Below are 17,249 nucleotides of genomic sequence, written 5' to 3'. Positions count from 1 at the left end.
TTTTTAGAATGGAATGAGTGAAAGCCTTGAATCTGAACACTCCCTGACTTTTGACTCTGGAATTTGGATCCAGATTTTGCATCTTGAGTCTGTGTCTACTAAATACCTATTGCTTTGTTAAAACAAATATTACACATGGTTATACTGCACATTAAGTGACTCGGGTCCTAACTCCTATTTACCAACCTTCACAACACATCTGTCCACCATGGAATCCAGCCACTCAATGTAGGACTCAATGGGTGACTGCTCCTCCAAAAGATGATCAAACTCCTGATACACTAAGAAACAAAGAAAAATACTCCAAATCAGGACTTTAATTCCGTGTTATAACAATAGAGAAAACAACTGTCACAAAACAATCAGTAATACATCGCCAATTTGCTAAGCTAATTACAACAGGTCACTTAACTATAAATGTATATATGTACACCTTAAGACATAAAAGAGGTTGAAACCATTACTATGCTTGGTCGCTATCCTGCTCCTATGGAAATCAGTGGGAGTTTTTAAAGGATTTCAGTGGGAGCAGGATCTTGGCCCATCATTTGTAATTCATCTTTTGATTTACGCTTCAGCTGTCTATGCCCGGAAGTAAAACACATTTATGGTGTTCATGGTGCAGAGCAGTAAGCTAGGCTTTGACCCTCATGAGGAAAAAAGGCCATGCATGAAATTGATTTAGAAATGCATAGAGAATCTTTTAAACACCCAGTGGATGAGCATTGTTGATAGGCCTCTCGTCAGCAAATCTCCAGTGCATAATGCTTTAGTTGTGAAAACGTGCTTCAGCTGCAACCGTCATTTAGTTGTAACAGCAAACAAGCAACAACAACAACAACAAAAGTGTACTTTTATAAAGTGATTTACTGCCAAAACACAAATGCCATGCTGACTACACCTAAAGGAGTTTCTACAGACAGGCAATCCTCTTCCAAATATTTTTTTCAAAAATATAGAGAGTAAACTCAGATGGCCTGTTCAAATGTGTCAATTAAATAGGAGAATCTCCAATTTATTTAGGAGAAGAAGCTATTGGAAGACAAGGAATCATGTGTCTGAGCATCTCAAGGAATTGCTCTGCAATTGAGCTACAAAAAATGGTCCCCTAAATCAAAAGAAAAGATGCTTTTATACCTGCTGTGTCACAGGGTGATTTAAATGTGCTGTGCACATCCATTTATACTTCATTATAAACAGCAGGAGAGAGGAATTTCCCACCACTGGAGTGGATGCTAGGGGCAGGGAGACGAGGCAAAGCGCAAAGTTGGCAGCTAGGGAAGAGTGCAGGAGACATGGAGAAAAAATGCAAAATACAAGGATGTTCTCCACTTGAGCAGCATGGCCATTCTTTGTAACACCACCCTGGATTGGGCTCTGCAGATTGGGAAGTATTGTTATGAGCTGAAGCAACGGATCCAGTAGGAATGCATTTAAGAGTTTCCTTGCCTTACAAATGACTGTGCATTGATTCCATTTAGACTTAATTACAAAGGGGTAGATTGTCACAGCTGTTATTCAGCCACCCAGGGGAACAATGGGGAGCAAGCCTCCCCTTCCTTTCCCACTCAGACCTGCTCGTATTAGGACCCTGGATGCAGAGGGGAGAACTCTATTTGTCCAATACTTCTCACTGCAAGCAAGCCAGTGGGGAGAGGGTGGACGGAACAGGGCATAGGAGGAGCCCTCGCTCTGCCTCCTTAATCCAGTACCTGGCTGGGCATAGAGTGGGGAGTAAGCTGCTTCAACTACATTCTCTGTGAGTGAGTAGGGGAGTACAAGTGGAACTGTGATCCTCCGAGTCCCAGTTTGTTGTCTGGTTAGCTGCTGGGAAAGTGCTGCTATGCACTATCCCTTACTCAGGGCCGATTACAAAGTTACCATCTGCCCCAAAGCAGCTGTTGCAGACACATCTGCAGGAGCCAGAAGGAATGGAGCACTGGAGAAAAATCATGATAAAAGTAGCTCTATTCTTAAAAACGAGAAAAGCCACTTTCTACTAACAAACGACTATCACGTTCAGTGGAAATCTGCCAATCTGGAAGATTTTTTTCCAGTTATTATAGTTGGAAATTGTAACCTTGGGAGGCTGAGTGTCGGGATTTCCCAGCACCAGCAGGATATAAAGGAGCATTGGAAACCTACATTGGACATGTGTATTAAGAAATCCCAATGCCATCATCCTAAAGTGAGGGCCCAATTTCACCACGTGAGGCGACACCCTGCAAAAATGTGACACTTTCATGCATGTGTGAGTGTGTGTGTGTGTTGCAAATAAGTAAAGTGGACTGGGTGAAATAAGAACCAGCCCGAATCTTCATCCAACACTTGACTCCAACCTACGCCAGCCCCTTTTAGAGGTACAGAACAGTTTGTCTTTGTCTCTTCCCCTTACCTATGTTTTCAACCAGGATTTGAAATAAGACTGAGCACTGACAGAGAGGCAAGCTTTAGAAGGCCGGGAACACCTTTTCAATCTGTGTGCACACAGTGCTTACCACAGTGATCTCTGATTCAGACTATGGCTGCTAGGCACTATTGCAATACTAATAAGGAATGGCAGGACATGGGAGAGTTATCCTAGAGTTCTTGGTGATTCAGAGGAAAAAATCTATCAAGAGTGGTAAGAGTGCACAGGAGGACAGAGAGGAGGTGATACTACTGGAGGATTCAAAGGAATTAAGCTGAATTTCCAGCCTGCTGTAAACCCTCCAGTAGAAGGGGAAATACTGACTTGCAACAGCAGTACTGAATTTGCTGCAAAGGAGCTGAAAATACAACCCCAAAGAGAAGGTTCACCTTTTGGAACTAGCTCCTTGTAGACTTATCCTTGGTTACAGATCTTTAAATGATCTTCATCGAGGTAGAAACTATATGCAAAGTTGGAAAAAAAACTCTTGAGGTCAGTGTCACATATATACCCTTGTCTCAATGTAATCCTCAACACGTACACTGGGTTGGGTTACTGCTTCTGGTCTTTCTCCTCTCTCTCTCCTTCTTTCACACCTTTCTCTTCTCCCTTTCTGTTGCAAACTGCTACCCAGCTATGACTGGCCCCTTCTGGAAAGCACTTATATGCTGAATTCCATCCACTCTTCAGGAAAGTTCTTAAGCATTTGTTTAACTTTAATGGTTTTTAAATATGCACTGAAAGTTTAGCACTTGCTTAAGGGTCCTTCCTAAATGGGGATGGTCTCCTGAATCTGGGCCAGAAACATTACTGGTATTACGTATTAACCCTTTGGGAACTAGATAATTTCTAGGGGTTTTGGGTGTGTGCTGAGGATGGTTAAAGAAGAAGAGAGATTTTCTGGCTGCTGGGAACCAGGATGAGCCTGGATTCTAGGCTTCAGCTTGTCCTGAACTGCTTATCTTTTACCCCTGTCCTGTCCTGAATTCTCACTACTCTCAACCTTTCACTGCTGCCAGCTCCTGGCTCACTCCCGTCAATCACCAGTGGGCAGAAGGGTCATATCAGGAGGTAAACTCAGGGGCTGGGGGAACTGGCAAGAATCCCAGAACAGTTCTCCTCTGGCAAATGGAGCCAGCAGCAGGTGGTCAGGAGATGTGAGGCCTTCTTCCTGCTTGGGGATGACTCTTTCAGAGGTCAGTGAGGGATGTGAGGTAGACGGGAGCATTTTTGTCGTCTTCAGGAAAGAAAGGAGGAGGACTCCAACTGGAGGTAGAGGTTGAGACTGCTACTAAAGACAAGAATACTCATCTTTAGTATCTCAGTGTAGCACACCCAGGGATGCACACACATTTGTTGTCAGAGTTCTATGGGCTAGAAATGGCTATCACATGCACATTCTGTGGGCAACTTGTGTCACTACTTTACACATGGAATAGATGAGCTTTCCCCCTAAAATAGGGTGACCAGATAGCAAGTGTGAAAAATCAGGACGGGGGTGGGAGGTAATAGGAGCCTATATAAGAAAAAGACCCCAAAATTGGGACTGTCCCTATATAGGACATCTGGTCACTCTACCCTAAAACCAACTTGCCCCTTTAAGAAAGCACAACTTTTCCAGGGTTTCTGCAAGTCATTCTTCAATAAACCAAGCAGTGTCTATGTCAGCCAATCAGATTTCTGGATGTGGGATACATACTTACTTCTAAAAGTTCACAAAGAAAACTTCAGCCAATCAGAGACTAACTTGCTGATAAAAGTGCTTTGTGAAACCAGTGCTTTTAAAAAAAATAAGCCTCTGGAAGTGACTCAAACAAAAATGGTCCTGCTGTCAAAGCCATTCAAAAGGCAGTTATCCCATAATAGTATAACTGGGTAAACAACCATCATTCTACTCTATCAGATAAAATGATTCGGGGCTTGATCCATAGCCCATTAAAGGCAATGGGCAGACTTCCATTGACTTCAATAAGCTTTGGATTGGGCCCTAGATCTGCATCAGTCATTAGGAAGACTAGAAATAATCTCTTTAACAGAACATTGTCCATATCCATGTCTCAAAGTGGAACATCTTGGTTTTGGCTCACCTTTCTCTTTGATACGTGTTTCAGTATTTATCTGAGCAGCAAGCAAGCAATAGCCAGTAATGATGTGCCACCACATTGCTACAATATCTCAATTAATAAACTGATTGACTGTAAAGCAATTATTATAAAATTGAACATTATTATTATTGTGGTGTTTTGCATTCAACAGGAAACACAGTTCAGAGTTCCCTGTACCACATTTGAGGATTTTATTCTTACATTGTATGATGAGCTTTCTGTGCTCCTCACGTGAATCCTCCATGGTATAGAGAGTTTGTTTGGTAATGCTGTTCAGATCCACATTCCTCCAGTCCTCCAGCATTTGAAAGGTAATGTCTGCACTGTGGATCACCGTTCTTGATGCCTATAATCCAATCCGATCTACTCATTAGTTCATGGTTTATTAGGTTAAAAATAGCCTTCATCCCCTTTTACGCTCCCTTAGTGAGCCTCACTAAGTTGATTCTCAAACCCCACACACCTCTTGATCCTTTCTCGAAGTTACTGGACACAGTAGCTGGAGAGAACTCTGAAGCCATTTTTGCCAGTTCTACTCAGCATGTATTTGGTTTCCACAAGTACAAATCTCAACAGGCATTTCTAATCAAACTGCTCTCTCCCTAGACCATTAATTCTACAAGGTTTGAGCTGCAGTGTTTGGTCCACGTCAGTCCAAGAACAAAAACACATTGGCCCAGATCCTTCCCCTCAATCTATGTAGGGAGGGAATACTCTGCGTGTGCATCTTCCCCCTGACACATGAAAAGGAGGCTCACCTGCCCCCACACCACCACCTGCCCATCCTCTGGACCATGCAGAGGCCTCCCTGCACAAAGGGAAGGAGTAGGCTGAGAGAAACGTGGGTAGTGCTGGATCAGGGTCACACATCAGTCCTGTGTAAATTAATCAGAGAAGACAACCCAGATTAGGGCTGTATTATCTTTTCCAAGGAGTCTCCCTTGGGGGCCATGGCAGCCTGAAGAGTCCCTGGTTTAGGAAGCTGTTGAGGGGACAGAGCTGTGTGAATGGATCTGGTCTTCTACAGATTCCCGTGGATCTGTGCAGATTCTTGGGGATCTACCAGGTTTGTGGATAGACCCCACAGCTCATGCAGCAGGATGCCCCACAAATGAATTAAAGGAGGAGGAACTCCACAAAGCATCCTCACTGAGATCTCCTTCCGTCAGGGGGTATTTCTGCTGTGGGGGTTAATCTGGGGCATTAGATACAGTTTTCAAGTGTAGCTCCTCAAACTGCAGTGTGGGACAAACCCTCAGCTGGTGTCAATGGGTGAAACGCCACAGGAGTCAAGGGAGATGCTCCTACTTATACCATCAGAAAATCTGGCCCTGTGAATTTTGCAGTTCATGTGGCCTAACTGAGTCAGTGAAAAATAAATCACAGACATAGTATGTTGACCTGCATGGTGGATTTTTATCAGTAAAACAATGGGATATTATGAAGCTTATATTCACAGCTATAAGAACATTAATACATTATAACGGTAATTTTATTTATAAAATGATCTCTACTGAAGTACTGTTGGGCATGCCAAACAAGTTTTGATAAATAAACCATTTCAAAACCCCAGAAGAAAATAATCCATTGTAAAAAAACCCCCAAAATACAGAAAAATATAGTCAAGCCATCCTCACAAATGATAAACAAAGAAAACTAATAGAGTGGGTCCTATGTTAAAGGGAAAAAAGACAGACAAAATACACCTGTTGAAATAGTTCAATTTTATATGCTGCTACGAGTTTTCAGGTTAATTTTATGGAAGAAAAACAATCCATCATGTATGTCCACGAGAGCATCTTTTGCAAAGTGGTAAGTCTGCATAACAAGCTTAATCAGTTTTTATCTAGGCAAAACTCCCTAGTTCTGCCAGAATAAAGACTGGATTAACAAAAACAAGTAAAGTGTTCAGGATTTGAGAGCACTTGGTTTTAAACTGAAGTATGTAACCACAATAAGTGAATATTTGCCCTGTATTTTGTTTTCACTTGAGGTTTAATGTCACAACTAGGTATGGTGTTTTCTCTCTAGAAAATGGACAAATTGCTTCCCTCATCAAAGGCCTGATCCAAACCCCATTGAAAAATCAATGGAAAGTTTCCCATTGGTTTCAATGGGTTGAACTGGATCTGAAACCTCTTCTAGGATCCGATCCTGAATTTGTTACATAGAAGTCACTGGGAGTTTTGGGTGCATAAGGAATGCAGGATCAGCCCCACTATTTAACAAATCATGTAATTGATTTGTGGATGGTTTTGTAGCTTATCAATGGAAGATCATAATAAATAAATATTAGAAACAAAACTACTAAAGCAGGGGTGGGCAAACTTTTTGACCTAAGGGCCACATCTGGGTATGGAAATTGTATGTCAGGCCATGAATGCTCACAAAATTGGGGTTGGGGTGTGGGAGGGCTCCAGCTGGGGGTGCAGACTCTGGGGTGGGGCCAGAAATGAGGAGTTCAGGGTGAGGGAGGGGGCTCCAGGCTGGGGCAGGGTGTGTGTGGGGGAGGGTTCCAGCTGAGGGTGTGGGCTCTGGGGTGGGGCTGGGGATGAGGGCTTTGGGGTGCAAATGGGTGCTCCGGGCTGGGACTGAGGGGTTCAGAGGGCTGGAGGGGGATCAGGGCTGGGGCAGTGGGTTGGGGTGCAGGAGGAGGTCAGGGGTGCAGGCTCCAGGTGGCGCTTACTTTCAAGAAGCTCCCGGAAGCAGCGGCATGTCCCCTCTCTGGCTCCTACATGGAGGCGGGGCCAGGGGACTCCGTGCGCTGCCCCATCGGCAGGCACTGCCCCTGCAGTTGCCATTGGCCAATGGGAACCCCAGGGGCAGTGTGCGGAGCCCCCTGGCTGCCGCTACGCATAGGAGCCAGAGGGGGGACGTGCTGCTGCTTCTGGGAGCCACACGGAGTGGGGCAAGCCCCCAACCCCGCTCCCCAGCTGCAGCGCCGGAGCGGGGCAAGCCCCAGACCCCGCTCCCCAGTGGGAACTCAAGGGCTGGATTAAAACATCTGATGGGCTGGATGCAGCCCATGGGCTGTAGTTTGCCCACCCCTGTACTAAAGCCTCATATACCATTGTTACTTCCAAGAGAGTTTCTCCTTGTGCAATATCCAACCTGCAGATTTAGCAAACTGTTACAACAGTCTGCAAAAGCAGCATAGGATAAATTTATCGGGAATGGATAACCACTGAAATGCCTACCTGGCAGAGATGATTTAATGAGGTCTGCCGACGGAGAATTTGTGAAAACCTCCTGGATACTGCAGGAAAGGAGAATTACACATTTAGGTAATATTCCAAATAAAGAAACTTGATTATAAAAGTACTTTGTTAAAACTAGCATCAATTAAATACACTGAATTTCCTTTCTGTTAAGACACACATTTGTGACTTATTTATTGTTCATATTAATTGCCCAGTTTTCAAAGATGGACTTCTGAATAGGACATCCAAATCTTACATTTGGATGCTCAAATCAGTAGTTCCAAGTATGTATAAGGATTATTTATATCTCTAAATGATGGTTTGAGTGTCCCAAAAAGGGATCTGGGCATCTTATTGAGGTATCCATACTTGTAACTTGGGCTGTAAATATTTATTCTACATACAGCATCTGAAATCTATGATCCCAATCCTGAAAACACTCCCAGCCATACAGCTTTCTTTCACCAATACTTCCACTGGCTTCAATGGGACTGCACAGGCAAGAGTAAATATTATGCTCAGGAGTAAGTAATCATTTGCAGGCACCAAATACAAGTAAATGCTGGTGTGTTCTCAAGTTTATTCTCATTTTATAATCACAAAAGATCTGCAGATCAAAGCAAATAATCTATAGAGATATTTGAAGTCAGACTTCTTGGTATTACATATTCCTTCTACATTGTCCATCGAGCAGTTAAAATATATATTTTCAGATTTATTAGAACATTCATTGTCCCAATATTTATATGAGCAGAACAGAGTTCACTGTTGTGGATTCTCAATAGTTTTGAATTGTCAAAGAACTGACAAAAATAGTCTCAGGACACATTTTCCATAATTTTTGAATAACTAAGTAATGACCAAAAATATCCAGTGGATTATTATAATATATGTCCTGAGTACTTTCTGCAAAACATACTCCTAATTTTCCATGCTGATCAGTAGTTAATCCTTCTCCTAAATTAGTTTTTTTTTTAAACTTCTGATGTGGAATTTACTGCTCATGAAAAGCAAAGAATGGAGAGCTGTGAAATAAAGCAGGCTTTATCAATAGGTGATGCGCACTGCAGGCATCTACAAAGCATGTCTGAAAAGGCATAGTGCCCTTTCCTGTGGTGACAGGGTAATTTGATCCCCTTCATATTTAACTCTGGCACTTCTTTGGAGTGAGGGCCTCAAGCTGTATTCAAATTGTGCAAGTCTATAGGTTTGTTTAATAATTTGCTTTGCCTAATATCATGCCTAATGCTTGCTTACTGTCAACAAATTAATTTCTTATCAGAGTCCACAAAAAAGGAAAGGCAACTGGTCTTAGAGCTGTGCTTTATTACATTTAAAGGAAATTGGTTCTCATGAGTGAGTGGAGATTATTGGTGAACGAAAGATCTGTAATGTTGATCTTTTTTCATGACTAATAGAACATTTTCCCTAGCTTCCAATTAATTTGTAACGGATAAATAACACATTCTTCTCATATATATAAAAGAGATTGCTCAGTACATACACTCAAACTTGATATTTCGGAGGTTTTCTGGCAGGTCGTAGAGAGCTACTTTTAACCACTCATCCAGCTGTTTTGCAAACTTTCGGATCACCTGAGTCAAGCTGAAAAGAGAAATCACTACTTCAGAAAATGTACACTGTGTGGTTTATATGGCAGTGCCTGGAAGCATGTAAAGTCAGTGTTCCACCACCCAGCATATCATTTTTAGTTACAATTTATAAACAAAGGTACCTAGGACACAATTTTCAGATGTGGGCATCTTAATAGTACATTTAGATCCCCTATTTGGGATATGAAATTGGCATTAAGGTTCATAATACAGGAATTCATGCACTTAATTGCCAATTTGAACAGCCACATCTGGGTTCTAGAAGTCTCATTGGTTGTTTACATTTAACAATTGTGCCCATAACATAAAAGGGAAATTTTGACATAGCTTCAAGAGGGTGGAGTGACTATTGGGCCAGATTCGATTTTCCGTTACACCAGCATACATATGGAGAAATTCTGTTAAAATCAGTGTTGTTACTCTGCATTCAAACTAGTATAATTCTTCTGAGCAGAATTCGCCCCACTACAGTCTATGGGGCCCACTGGCAGCCCAGTTACACGGCTTTTTAGTGAATGGTTTAAACAGGACTAAACATAGAAAGCTGCATAAAAATAACAGACCTTTAGAAGTTTGGAAAGGGGAAGAAATAGCCCCATTTCTTAAATGACTACATTTTGGGAACTGTATTCTCAAAACAGGTCAGATCTGAATCCTGATCATGCAAGTAACTGTCTGGGCAGCTCCTACACCTGTAGGCAGCCCCACTGTGCACACAGAGTCACCTGCAGGATCAAGGACTTGGACAGCATAGAAAACATCTGAAAATATCTGAAGCAAAAGGGAAAATACCCAAAATACCTTGAGTTCAGGAATAGTTTCAGATTCATCTTCCTCATTCAAATCAACTTTAAAGATGGCCTTAATACTTCACTAAGCTTACAACTGTGTTTGCTGTTTTCAGTTAGGGGGCAGGGGGGTGGGGGCAGATCAGCCTCAACCTATTCAACTGTCATAAAAAAACTCATGGTCCTACTCTCAGTCACATCACTTTAAGGAACATAAGACCCAAGATTAGAGTTTTGAGCTCTACTGGGCCCAGCCCTGCATGGGTACACAAAGATGGAAGGGGGAGGACACATAGAAGCTTTTCCACTCCTTATGGAGCCCCTGTGCGGGGACCGGGCTCAACTCATTGGATGTAGTGCACAGCCAGTTTCCTGTGGATACTAGCTACTCACATGGGGCAGGAAGAGGTGTGTTGCAGAAGACATGGCCACGGTCCTGCCTTCCTCCACATGGGCTATCTTAGAGGGCTGGGCGTGGATGGGAGTGCATGATGCCCCCACTGAAAGGTTGGCTTTGTTGGCACTGCAACCTTTGTTCCCAGGGAATTCCGGCTGAGTCAGCAAGATTTCCTCCAAGGGCTTCCATTGCTGTGTCTCCATTGCTTGAGACCCTTCTGCACTCCCTCCAGTGTGGGCCATGGCTTAACAGCCACAATCTGGCCCTTTATATGCATTACAAAAGTCCATATTCACACTCAAGTCTCTCCTTATTTGCTCTGAAAGAACTAAGCAGCTTGAAAAAAGAGCTGCTATGCAATTTAATCCTTCCGATGAAATAGATTGGGGTGGGAGGGAGGGGAGGGAGCTGAAGTCTGCAAAAACTTGCAAGATTTACCAAAGAAATCCATGCTTGTACCCTGTTCCTGGTTGCAGACAGATACTTTGCATCTACTTAACAAACCATACAATCTGAACACTGCACTCTAGTTTAAGTAAGTAGAACAAAAGCCGGAAAAGGTTTGTTGTAATTAGAGCTACAATAAAATGTAGGTGACCAAACGTACAGTGCAAAGAGTGAACACTCAAAGCAATAGTCTCAACAAATTGCTAGCAAATCTTGTGCTGAATTTTGTCAAATAATTTTGAATATTGAACAAATGCATAAAAATCTAAGTCTGTTTTCAGATAATTCACAAAGAGAAAAAGAAGCTGGTTGAATAAAACTTTCTGTAGTTAATTGTTGACCCTAACCCTGCTGTCTCTATGTAAGCAAAACTCCATGGACACAAATGAATTACATGTAGGAAGAGAACAGACAAGATCTGACATGTAGATCAGAAAGGAGAATTTAGCTCTCAAACTAGTGTGGAAAGACTATGTATCTTTCCTGTAGAGATAGGCTGTGTAGGCCTGGTTCTGGACCATGTGAAGAAAGTGACCCCCAAATGGGCACAATTCTATCCTGCCCACTATAGTATTTAAATGCATCCATGTTCTCTCAGAGGTCAGCCTTACACCCAGCCCCCACACACATTCTACTCCTGGTAAACAGAAGAACAATTTGGGTCAGAGACTATGACAGAGACCAATGCTTGGATTTCTGCACTTGCGTATGCATTTGTGCATATGCAGGTAGCCCATGCTAACTCCTCTTGGAGCCATAACTCGGAATATTGAGCTCTCAGCCCTGGAGAAGTGACCGAGCAGCCTCTCTAAAAGTTTTCAAAGGAGGCATAATGAAGGCATTCCACTGCCAATAGATTTCTGGTCGGCACTCGCGCACATGCCATCTGCAACATGACCATCTATATGCTATGAGACATTTCTATCTATCTATAAACTCATTTAAACTGATTCTGACTTGGATTCAGGAGATAGGAAATATGTAGGGAAATTATGCTTTTTAAAGAACTGCACCAATAGTGTAAACAAATCCACACAATTAACAAAAACAATTCAAACAAAAACGGTCAATACCGCAGAACATACTAACCTGTCAGGTAATGCTTGCAGTACTGTTGGCATCAAAACTCCAGAAATAGCTTTGTACAATATTGAATCACAAACCCCAACGATATTTACTACAGTGGAAGAACCCAATACAGGAAGCATGTGAGGCGGCATCCCTTGCCAAAAGTGCAGAAGAAAACTTTGAACCTAGAATTACACACACACAAATTAAACATGGCAAATGTGATTTTTTTCTTAAATGATCTAATTCCATATTACTGATATGGCACCGCAGTTGTACATGGTGCTGCTCAAAACTCACATGACAGAGTCCCTACCTGGACAGGCTTATGCTGTAACTTAGATAAACATGGTACATCATGAGATAAATGCACAGGAGGATAAAGTGGTGAGATCAGTTTAAAGAAAGCTTTTGCCAAGGGTTCCATGCATGTCATGCAATTTTTATTCTCCACCAGCAGGCACTATGAGTGCAGCTCCTTGACTTCCACATATACTGCCTGATTTTCCACAGCTTGCACCGGGTGTAGACATTTATACATGTGTAAAGTGAAGGCCAGGAGAGGACTAGAGGTGGTCAAAATACGGGAAGTATTTTCCATGGACATTTTTGGAAGGAACAAAACAGGTTTGGTTTTTTGAAAGAAATTTTCTGGTTTTTTTGGGTTTTTTTTAAATGAAAACTGAAAATGTTTTCACTAGAAAGGAAAAGGGGGAGGAGAGGAGAGAAATAGGGAAGGAGGGGAAATCTATTTTCAGTTTTAAAAAAAAAAAGGTAGGTGGGAATTTCAGCCAAATCAGAAGTTTTCTGTTAAAATTTTCATTTAGGAAAAAAAGCCATTTTCCATGGGAAAGGATTTGATGAGTTTTAGAGCAATCAAAACACAAGTATTCCAGTTTGATAGTATTTTAGACCCACTTTGCACTGATGTAAATAACTACACAAAGTGCAAAGCAGGGAAGAATCAGGCCTGTAAAATTTATAGCCATCAGAGGTGCTGAAAAACTATCGGATTTCCCAACAAGATATTTGACTAAGGAACTATTGTGGAGCCGATCCTGCAAACTCTCCTATATAGATGCTTATTCAGTGCCACTGAAGTCAATGGGACTAGAACAGGGGGTATTTACCTTATATAAGCTGTGTGTCTGTTTTACTCTCATTAAGAAACTGCCTTGATCCCCATTTGAAAATGGGTGATTGTTAACAAGGAAGCTACCAAAGGAAAATAGTAAAATGGGAGAGCGTTCGTGTTTCACTTGGGTAAATGAAAACATCTAGGCTGGATGTAATCATTTAAAGAGCCTCAGCTTGAAACTGGAAAAGTGTGGGGAATAATGCAGCATGAGAGACATGCCTAGGGAATTCTGCCCCCACTCTGGCTCGGATGTTCAAAGGGGCCGACCCGAATAGTTGCCCCGTTCCTATTGACTTTCAGTAGGAGTTGGGTGTCTTGACTCCCTTAGGTTCCTTTGCAAATCCCAGTCTCTGTGTATTCAGACTTATTTCCCTTAACTAAATACTTTCTCCATATGCAATTGCAAATTACTTTACACATTAGCAATTTTGGGAGTTTGCAGTTCTTGAACTATAACAAAGGCTATGTAAGTACATGACCAGAAAGTTCTCAGACTATGAAAAATAGGTTGCAAATTTGTGGGGGTAGTTTATATACTGAAGCCAGTCAAACCTGTGTGGTTCCTCAGACTGGCTGCAATGAATCAGTCTGAATCTTGTATCCAGAATACATGCCCATTCCTAACAGATATCCAAGCAATCAATGGTAAGTGTTACTAGCAGCACAGGGCTATAACTGGGCAATGGCAAATTTATACTGAACTTCGAGAAAAATTCCCTAAGATTGATATGTTACTGTATAAAAATCTCCCTAGGAAAGTGACGGATGACTCATTTTTTGAATCACATAAAATTGGACTGGCCAGCACTTAGAGTATAGTATGGGGCCAATCCTGCATTGGAGGAGGGGTAGACTAGATAATTTAGTAGATTTTTTCTCTAATTTACATGATGATATAAGTAAGAGTTATCATGTATAAAGCACCATAGATACACTAGTGCAAATATCCTCTATTATTCACAACAATGTACCAGATAATGTATCATTTGAAATATCACATTCAAAATATGCTCCAGAAATCCTGAAGACATTAAATGTTATTAAACTACAGCTCTTTTCTTTCTCAGCATACCTCATCAAAGTTGGCTCTTATTACAGTGTCTAGTATCCTCTGACAGTGAGTTCTGTACATCATAATAAAGGTAGAAACCTGAGAAAGAAAAGGAAAGACACACGAAAGATGATTTTACTTAAAAAAAAAATCAAATCAAATTAAAAAAACTTCTGCTTTAAAAACTACTATCAAAATACACAGTACAAAAGGAACATGCTGGTTTCCCTCAATATATAATTGCAAAAAATACTAAAATCAGCTGAAGTGATGAGTTCAATTAGATAACTATTAGGAACAATGCAAGTCTTAAAGCTAAATTCTCCTTTTTGAGACCTACAGAGGATTCCTTGATGGAGATTCTGCAAGTATTAAATGAGCAAAAAAGCCTTGATGAGATCAACAGGAATAACATAGCCCTTAATTAGGATATAGAGAACCCTATTTATTTTGTTGAGTCTACATATTTACTAAACACATGAATAGTGTCTGCAAAGTAGATCAATGAAGAGTCAAGACATTTTGCCATATGCACATATAAGATTTCTTTCGCTTTCCAGCCTACAGGAAGGAGAAATGTAATAAATACACTCTTTCCTCAGGAAAGTGTTATAATAGATTTCTTTCAGCTTGCAAACAAGGGAGTTCAGACTTTGTAGATGGTATACTCAATTACAGAAACAGAGGCCTAGAATATCACAGTTGGTGACATAAACGGATACCCGTTGCTAACCCCATTCTTACTGTATACACTGTGCCTACAGAATGAGTTTACATTGAACTCAGAAATGTTGGGGGGAAAAAAGCTACAGTAGATTTTTTGTCAGACATTTTAGTGAGAGAAAAATACATGCCCCTAGCACATGGAGCAATTAAGTCCCTCATAAATAAAGCCAAGGCATTATTAAACTCACTGTTTTTTAAGATCCTTGTATTTTAGATCAACCTTTCATCAACAGGAAAAAAAGCAAGGCAAGCCAAAGAAATATTTCAAAAGCATTACCTTCTCCTCTGGCAGACTGGCTGGCAGATTTAGATCTTTGACATTTGGAAACTCTGGCAGTAACGTTCCAAGTTTGGATCGTGGTGAATACGCCACTGTCTGTTTGGTTACTTCTTTTTTTCCTGTTTCATTGACCCAGGCTGCTCCTTTCTTAGAATACATCACGTCATAATACTGAGAGCTCTCTTTCACTGCAATGCCATAGTAATGGTACCTGACACATGAAGATACACATTTTATAAGCAACCTATTCATATAGCATACAAATAAAGGGTGTAAGGAGAGAAAATATACAATTGCTGGTGGTTTCACTTGCAAAACAGATGTGTGCCAGTGTACATTTGGTGCACAAGTGCTGATTTAATGGCAGAATGACACTGTAATGTATCAAGTTTCCAAATATCAATCCTGCTGGTAAAAATAGCTCTAATCAGGAAGAGTAAAGCTGCTTAGCTATGAGCAGAGACAGAGCGCCAGACCAACAGGACTAGCACCTCTGCTATATTTCCAGCTACCTGATTCTCAGGCCGCTGTGTGCTGGTTGGATCCTGGGGAGCAAAAGTCTTTATCACAAATAGAGCTGATTGGAAAACTTCAGATGAAACAAAATTTCAAAGAGAAACATTAACAAAGTATGGCACAAATTGGCAAATCCCAGGAATGTAAATTTCAGGATAAAGTTGTTTGCAGCTTGGATTGCTATCCTCATTAGGCTGAGACCCATGAGGGCTGTTACATGACAGAATAACATCACCTGTGCTACAATACATAGGGAAAACAGAATAGGTTTAATACTGTTCTTAAATCACTGCAAATTTGTGCTACAGCTTAGCATTATCATAGATGATAATGGGACCCCTCATTATCCAGTCCAACCCCCTGCATCAAAGCAGGATGGACAATATGATTCTTTCCATCAACTTGCCTAACCTTGACCACAGCAACTCAGCCATCGCTACCTCATTGTGATGATTATGAAAATAGACAATGTCACAAAAATATCCTTCTCTTGAAACATTCATTCACTTCTTTGTTTTTCCTAGAGAGAGTTGTCTGGCATCTTCATGTCCTCTCATAGGCATAGTGTCACAGACACCTTCTGGGGTATGGCTCCTCTGGGAGCCCATCAGTGACGCTCCACTGGTCAACCAAAAGGGACTCACTTGAAAACAACATTAGACTGAGTGGGATTTTCAAAAGCCCTGAAGTGACTTCTGAGCACAAGTCCAATCAGCTTTCAATGGCATCTGTGCTTCTACATCACTTCAGCACTTTTGAAAACCCCACTCTCCATTCCCTAGTTCCCTTTAGGGGCTTAGGACAAACCCCAGATTCCACACAGGACAGCAGACTACCAGACTAGTCCTAACTACAGCTGGCTGAAATTCAGGATTTCTGGTTCAAGGGAAATTTGACAGTTAGAATTCTGCCTTCATTCTGATTCAGACCGAAACCAAATTGTTCAAAGTTTCCTCTGTGAACTGAAAATTCTGAAAAAAAAACCCCAATAGTTTTGGAAACACCACGTGTGGCTTCTATAAGAGACAGATAAACTGACAAGAATCATGTCAACTTCATTCAGCAGCTGCCAGGGCTCCCAGGATCTGTGGTTCTGGGGTGGCTCCATCCATAGGAAGTCCTGGGAGTCAGCTGGGATCCCCCAGAGCAATCCACACAGTGGGGCTGCCCCAGAGCCAGACCCTGGAAACACATGTTCACCAGCAGCCCGCCAGGAAACCAGGCAAGGATCCACCAGAACTCTGCTTGGGATTTAAGCAAAGATCATCGAACCTGAGACATTTCGGCACAATAGTTTGGGTTTGACAAATCAGCATTTTCTGATTAAACTTGCGTCAGAAAATTCCCGACCAGCTCTAGTCCTAACCCTGTTCCATATTTAAGATGACAGTCGTGCCCTCCTGCTCAGCTACCACCTGCTGTACACACTGATGTGCTCCATTTTTTATATCATGAGTCAGATCCTCTCACTGGCTCTAGTCCCCTTATGCTGTGTAAAAGGGCTGTAGCA

General features: G+C 41.7%; 1 protein-coding gene across 1 annotated transcript in view; it reads right to left on the bottom strand.

The window, feature by feature from the left end:
* The window catches only part of RFX4 (regulatory factor X4), a 107,537-nt gene that overhangs the window by 49,754 nt on the left and 40,534 nt on the right, over positions 1 to 17,249 (bottom strand). Inside the window, exons 7-13 of the mRNA XM_077833337.1 lie at positions 15,221 to 15,434; positions 14,239 to 14,316; positions 12,050 to 12,213; positions 9,220 to 9,320; positions 7,713 to 7,771; positions 4,717 to 4,861; positions 187 to 281 (exon numbers count right to left, since the gene is read on the bottom strand). Coding sequence (XP_077689463.1) covers positions 187 to 281; positions 4,717 to 4,861; positions 7,713 to 7,771; positions 9,220 to 9,320; positions 12,050 to 12,213; positions 14,239 to 14,316; positions 15,221 to 15,434 — 856 coding nt within the window. The remainder of the gene's footprint in view (positions 1 to 186; positions 282 to 4,716; positions 4,862 to 7,712; positions 7,772 to 9,219; positions 9,321 to 12,049; positions 12,214 to 14,238; positions 14,317 to 15,220; positions 15,435 to 17,249) is intronic.

This window comes from Eretmochelys imbricata, chromosome 1 (genome assembly GCF_965152235.1).
Source record: "Eretmochelys imbricata isolate rEreImb1 chromosome 1, rEreImb1.hap1, whole genome shotgun sequence".
In the NCBI taxonomy this organism is placed as follows: domain Eukaryota; kingdom Metazoa; phylum Chordata; order Testudines; family Cheloniidae; genus Eretmochelys; species Eretmochelys imbricata.
The sequence above is the reverse complement of the archived record's forward strand: the minus strand, read 5'-3'. Positions and strand labels throughout refer to the sequence as shown.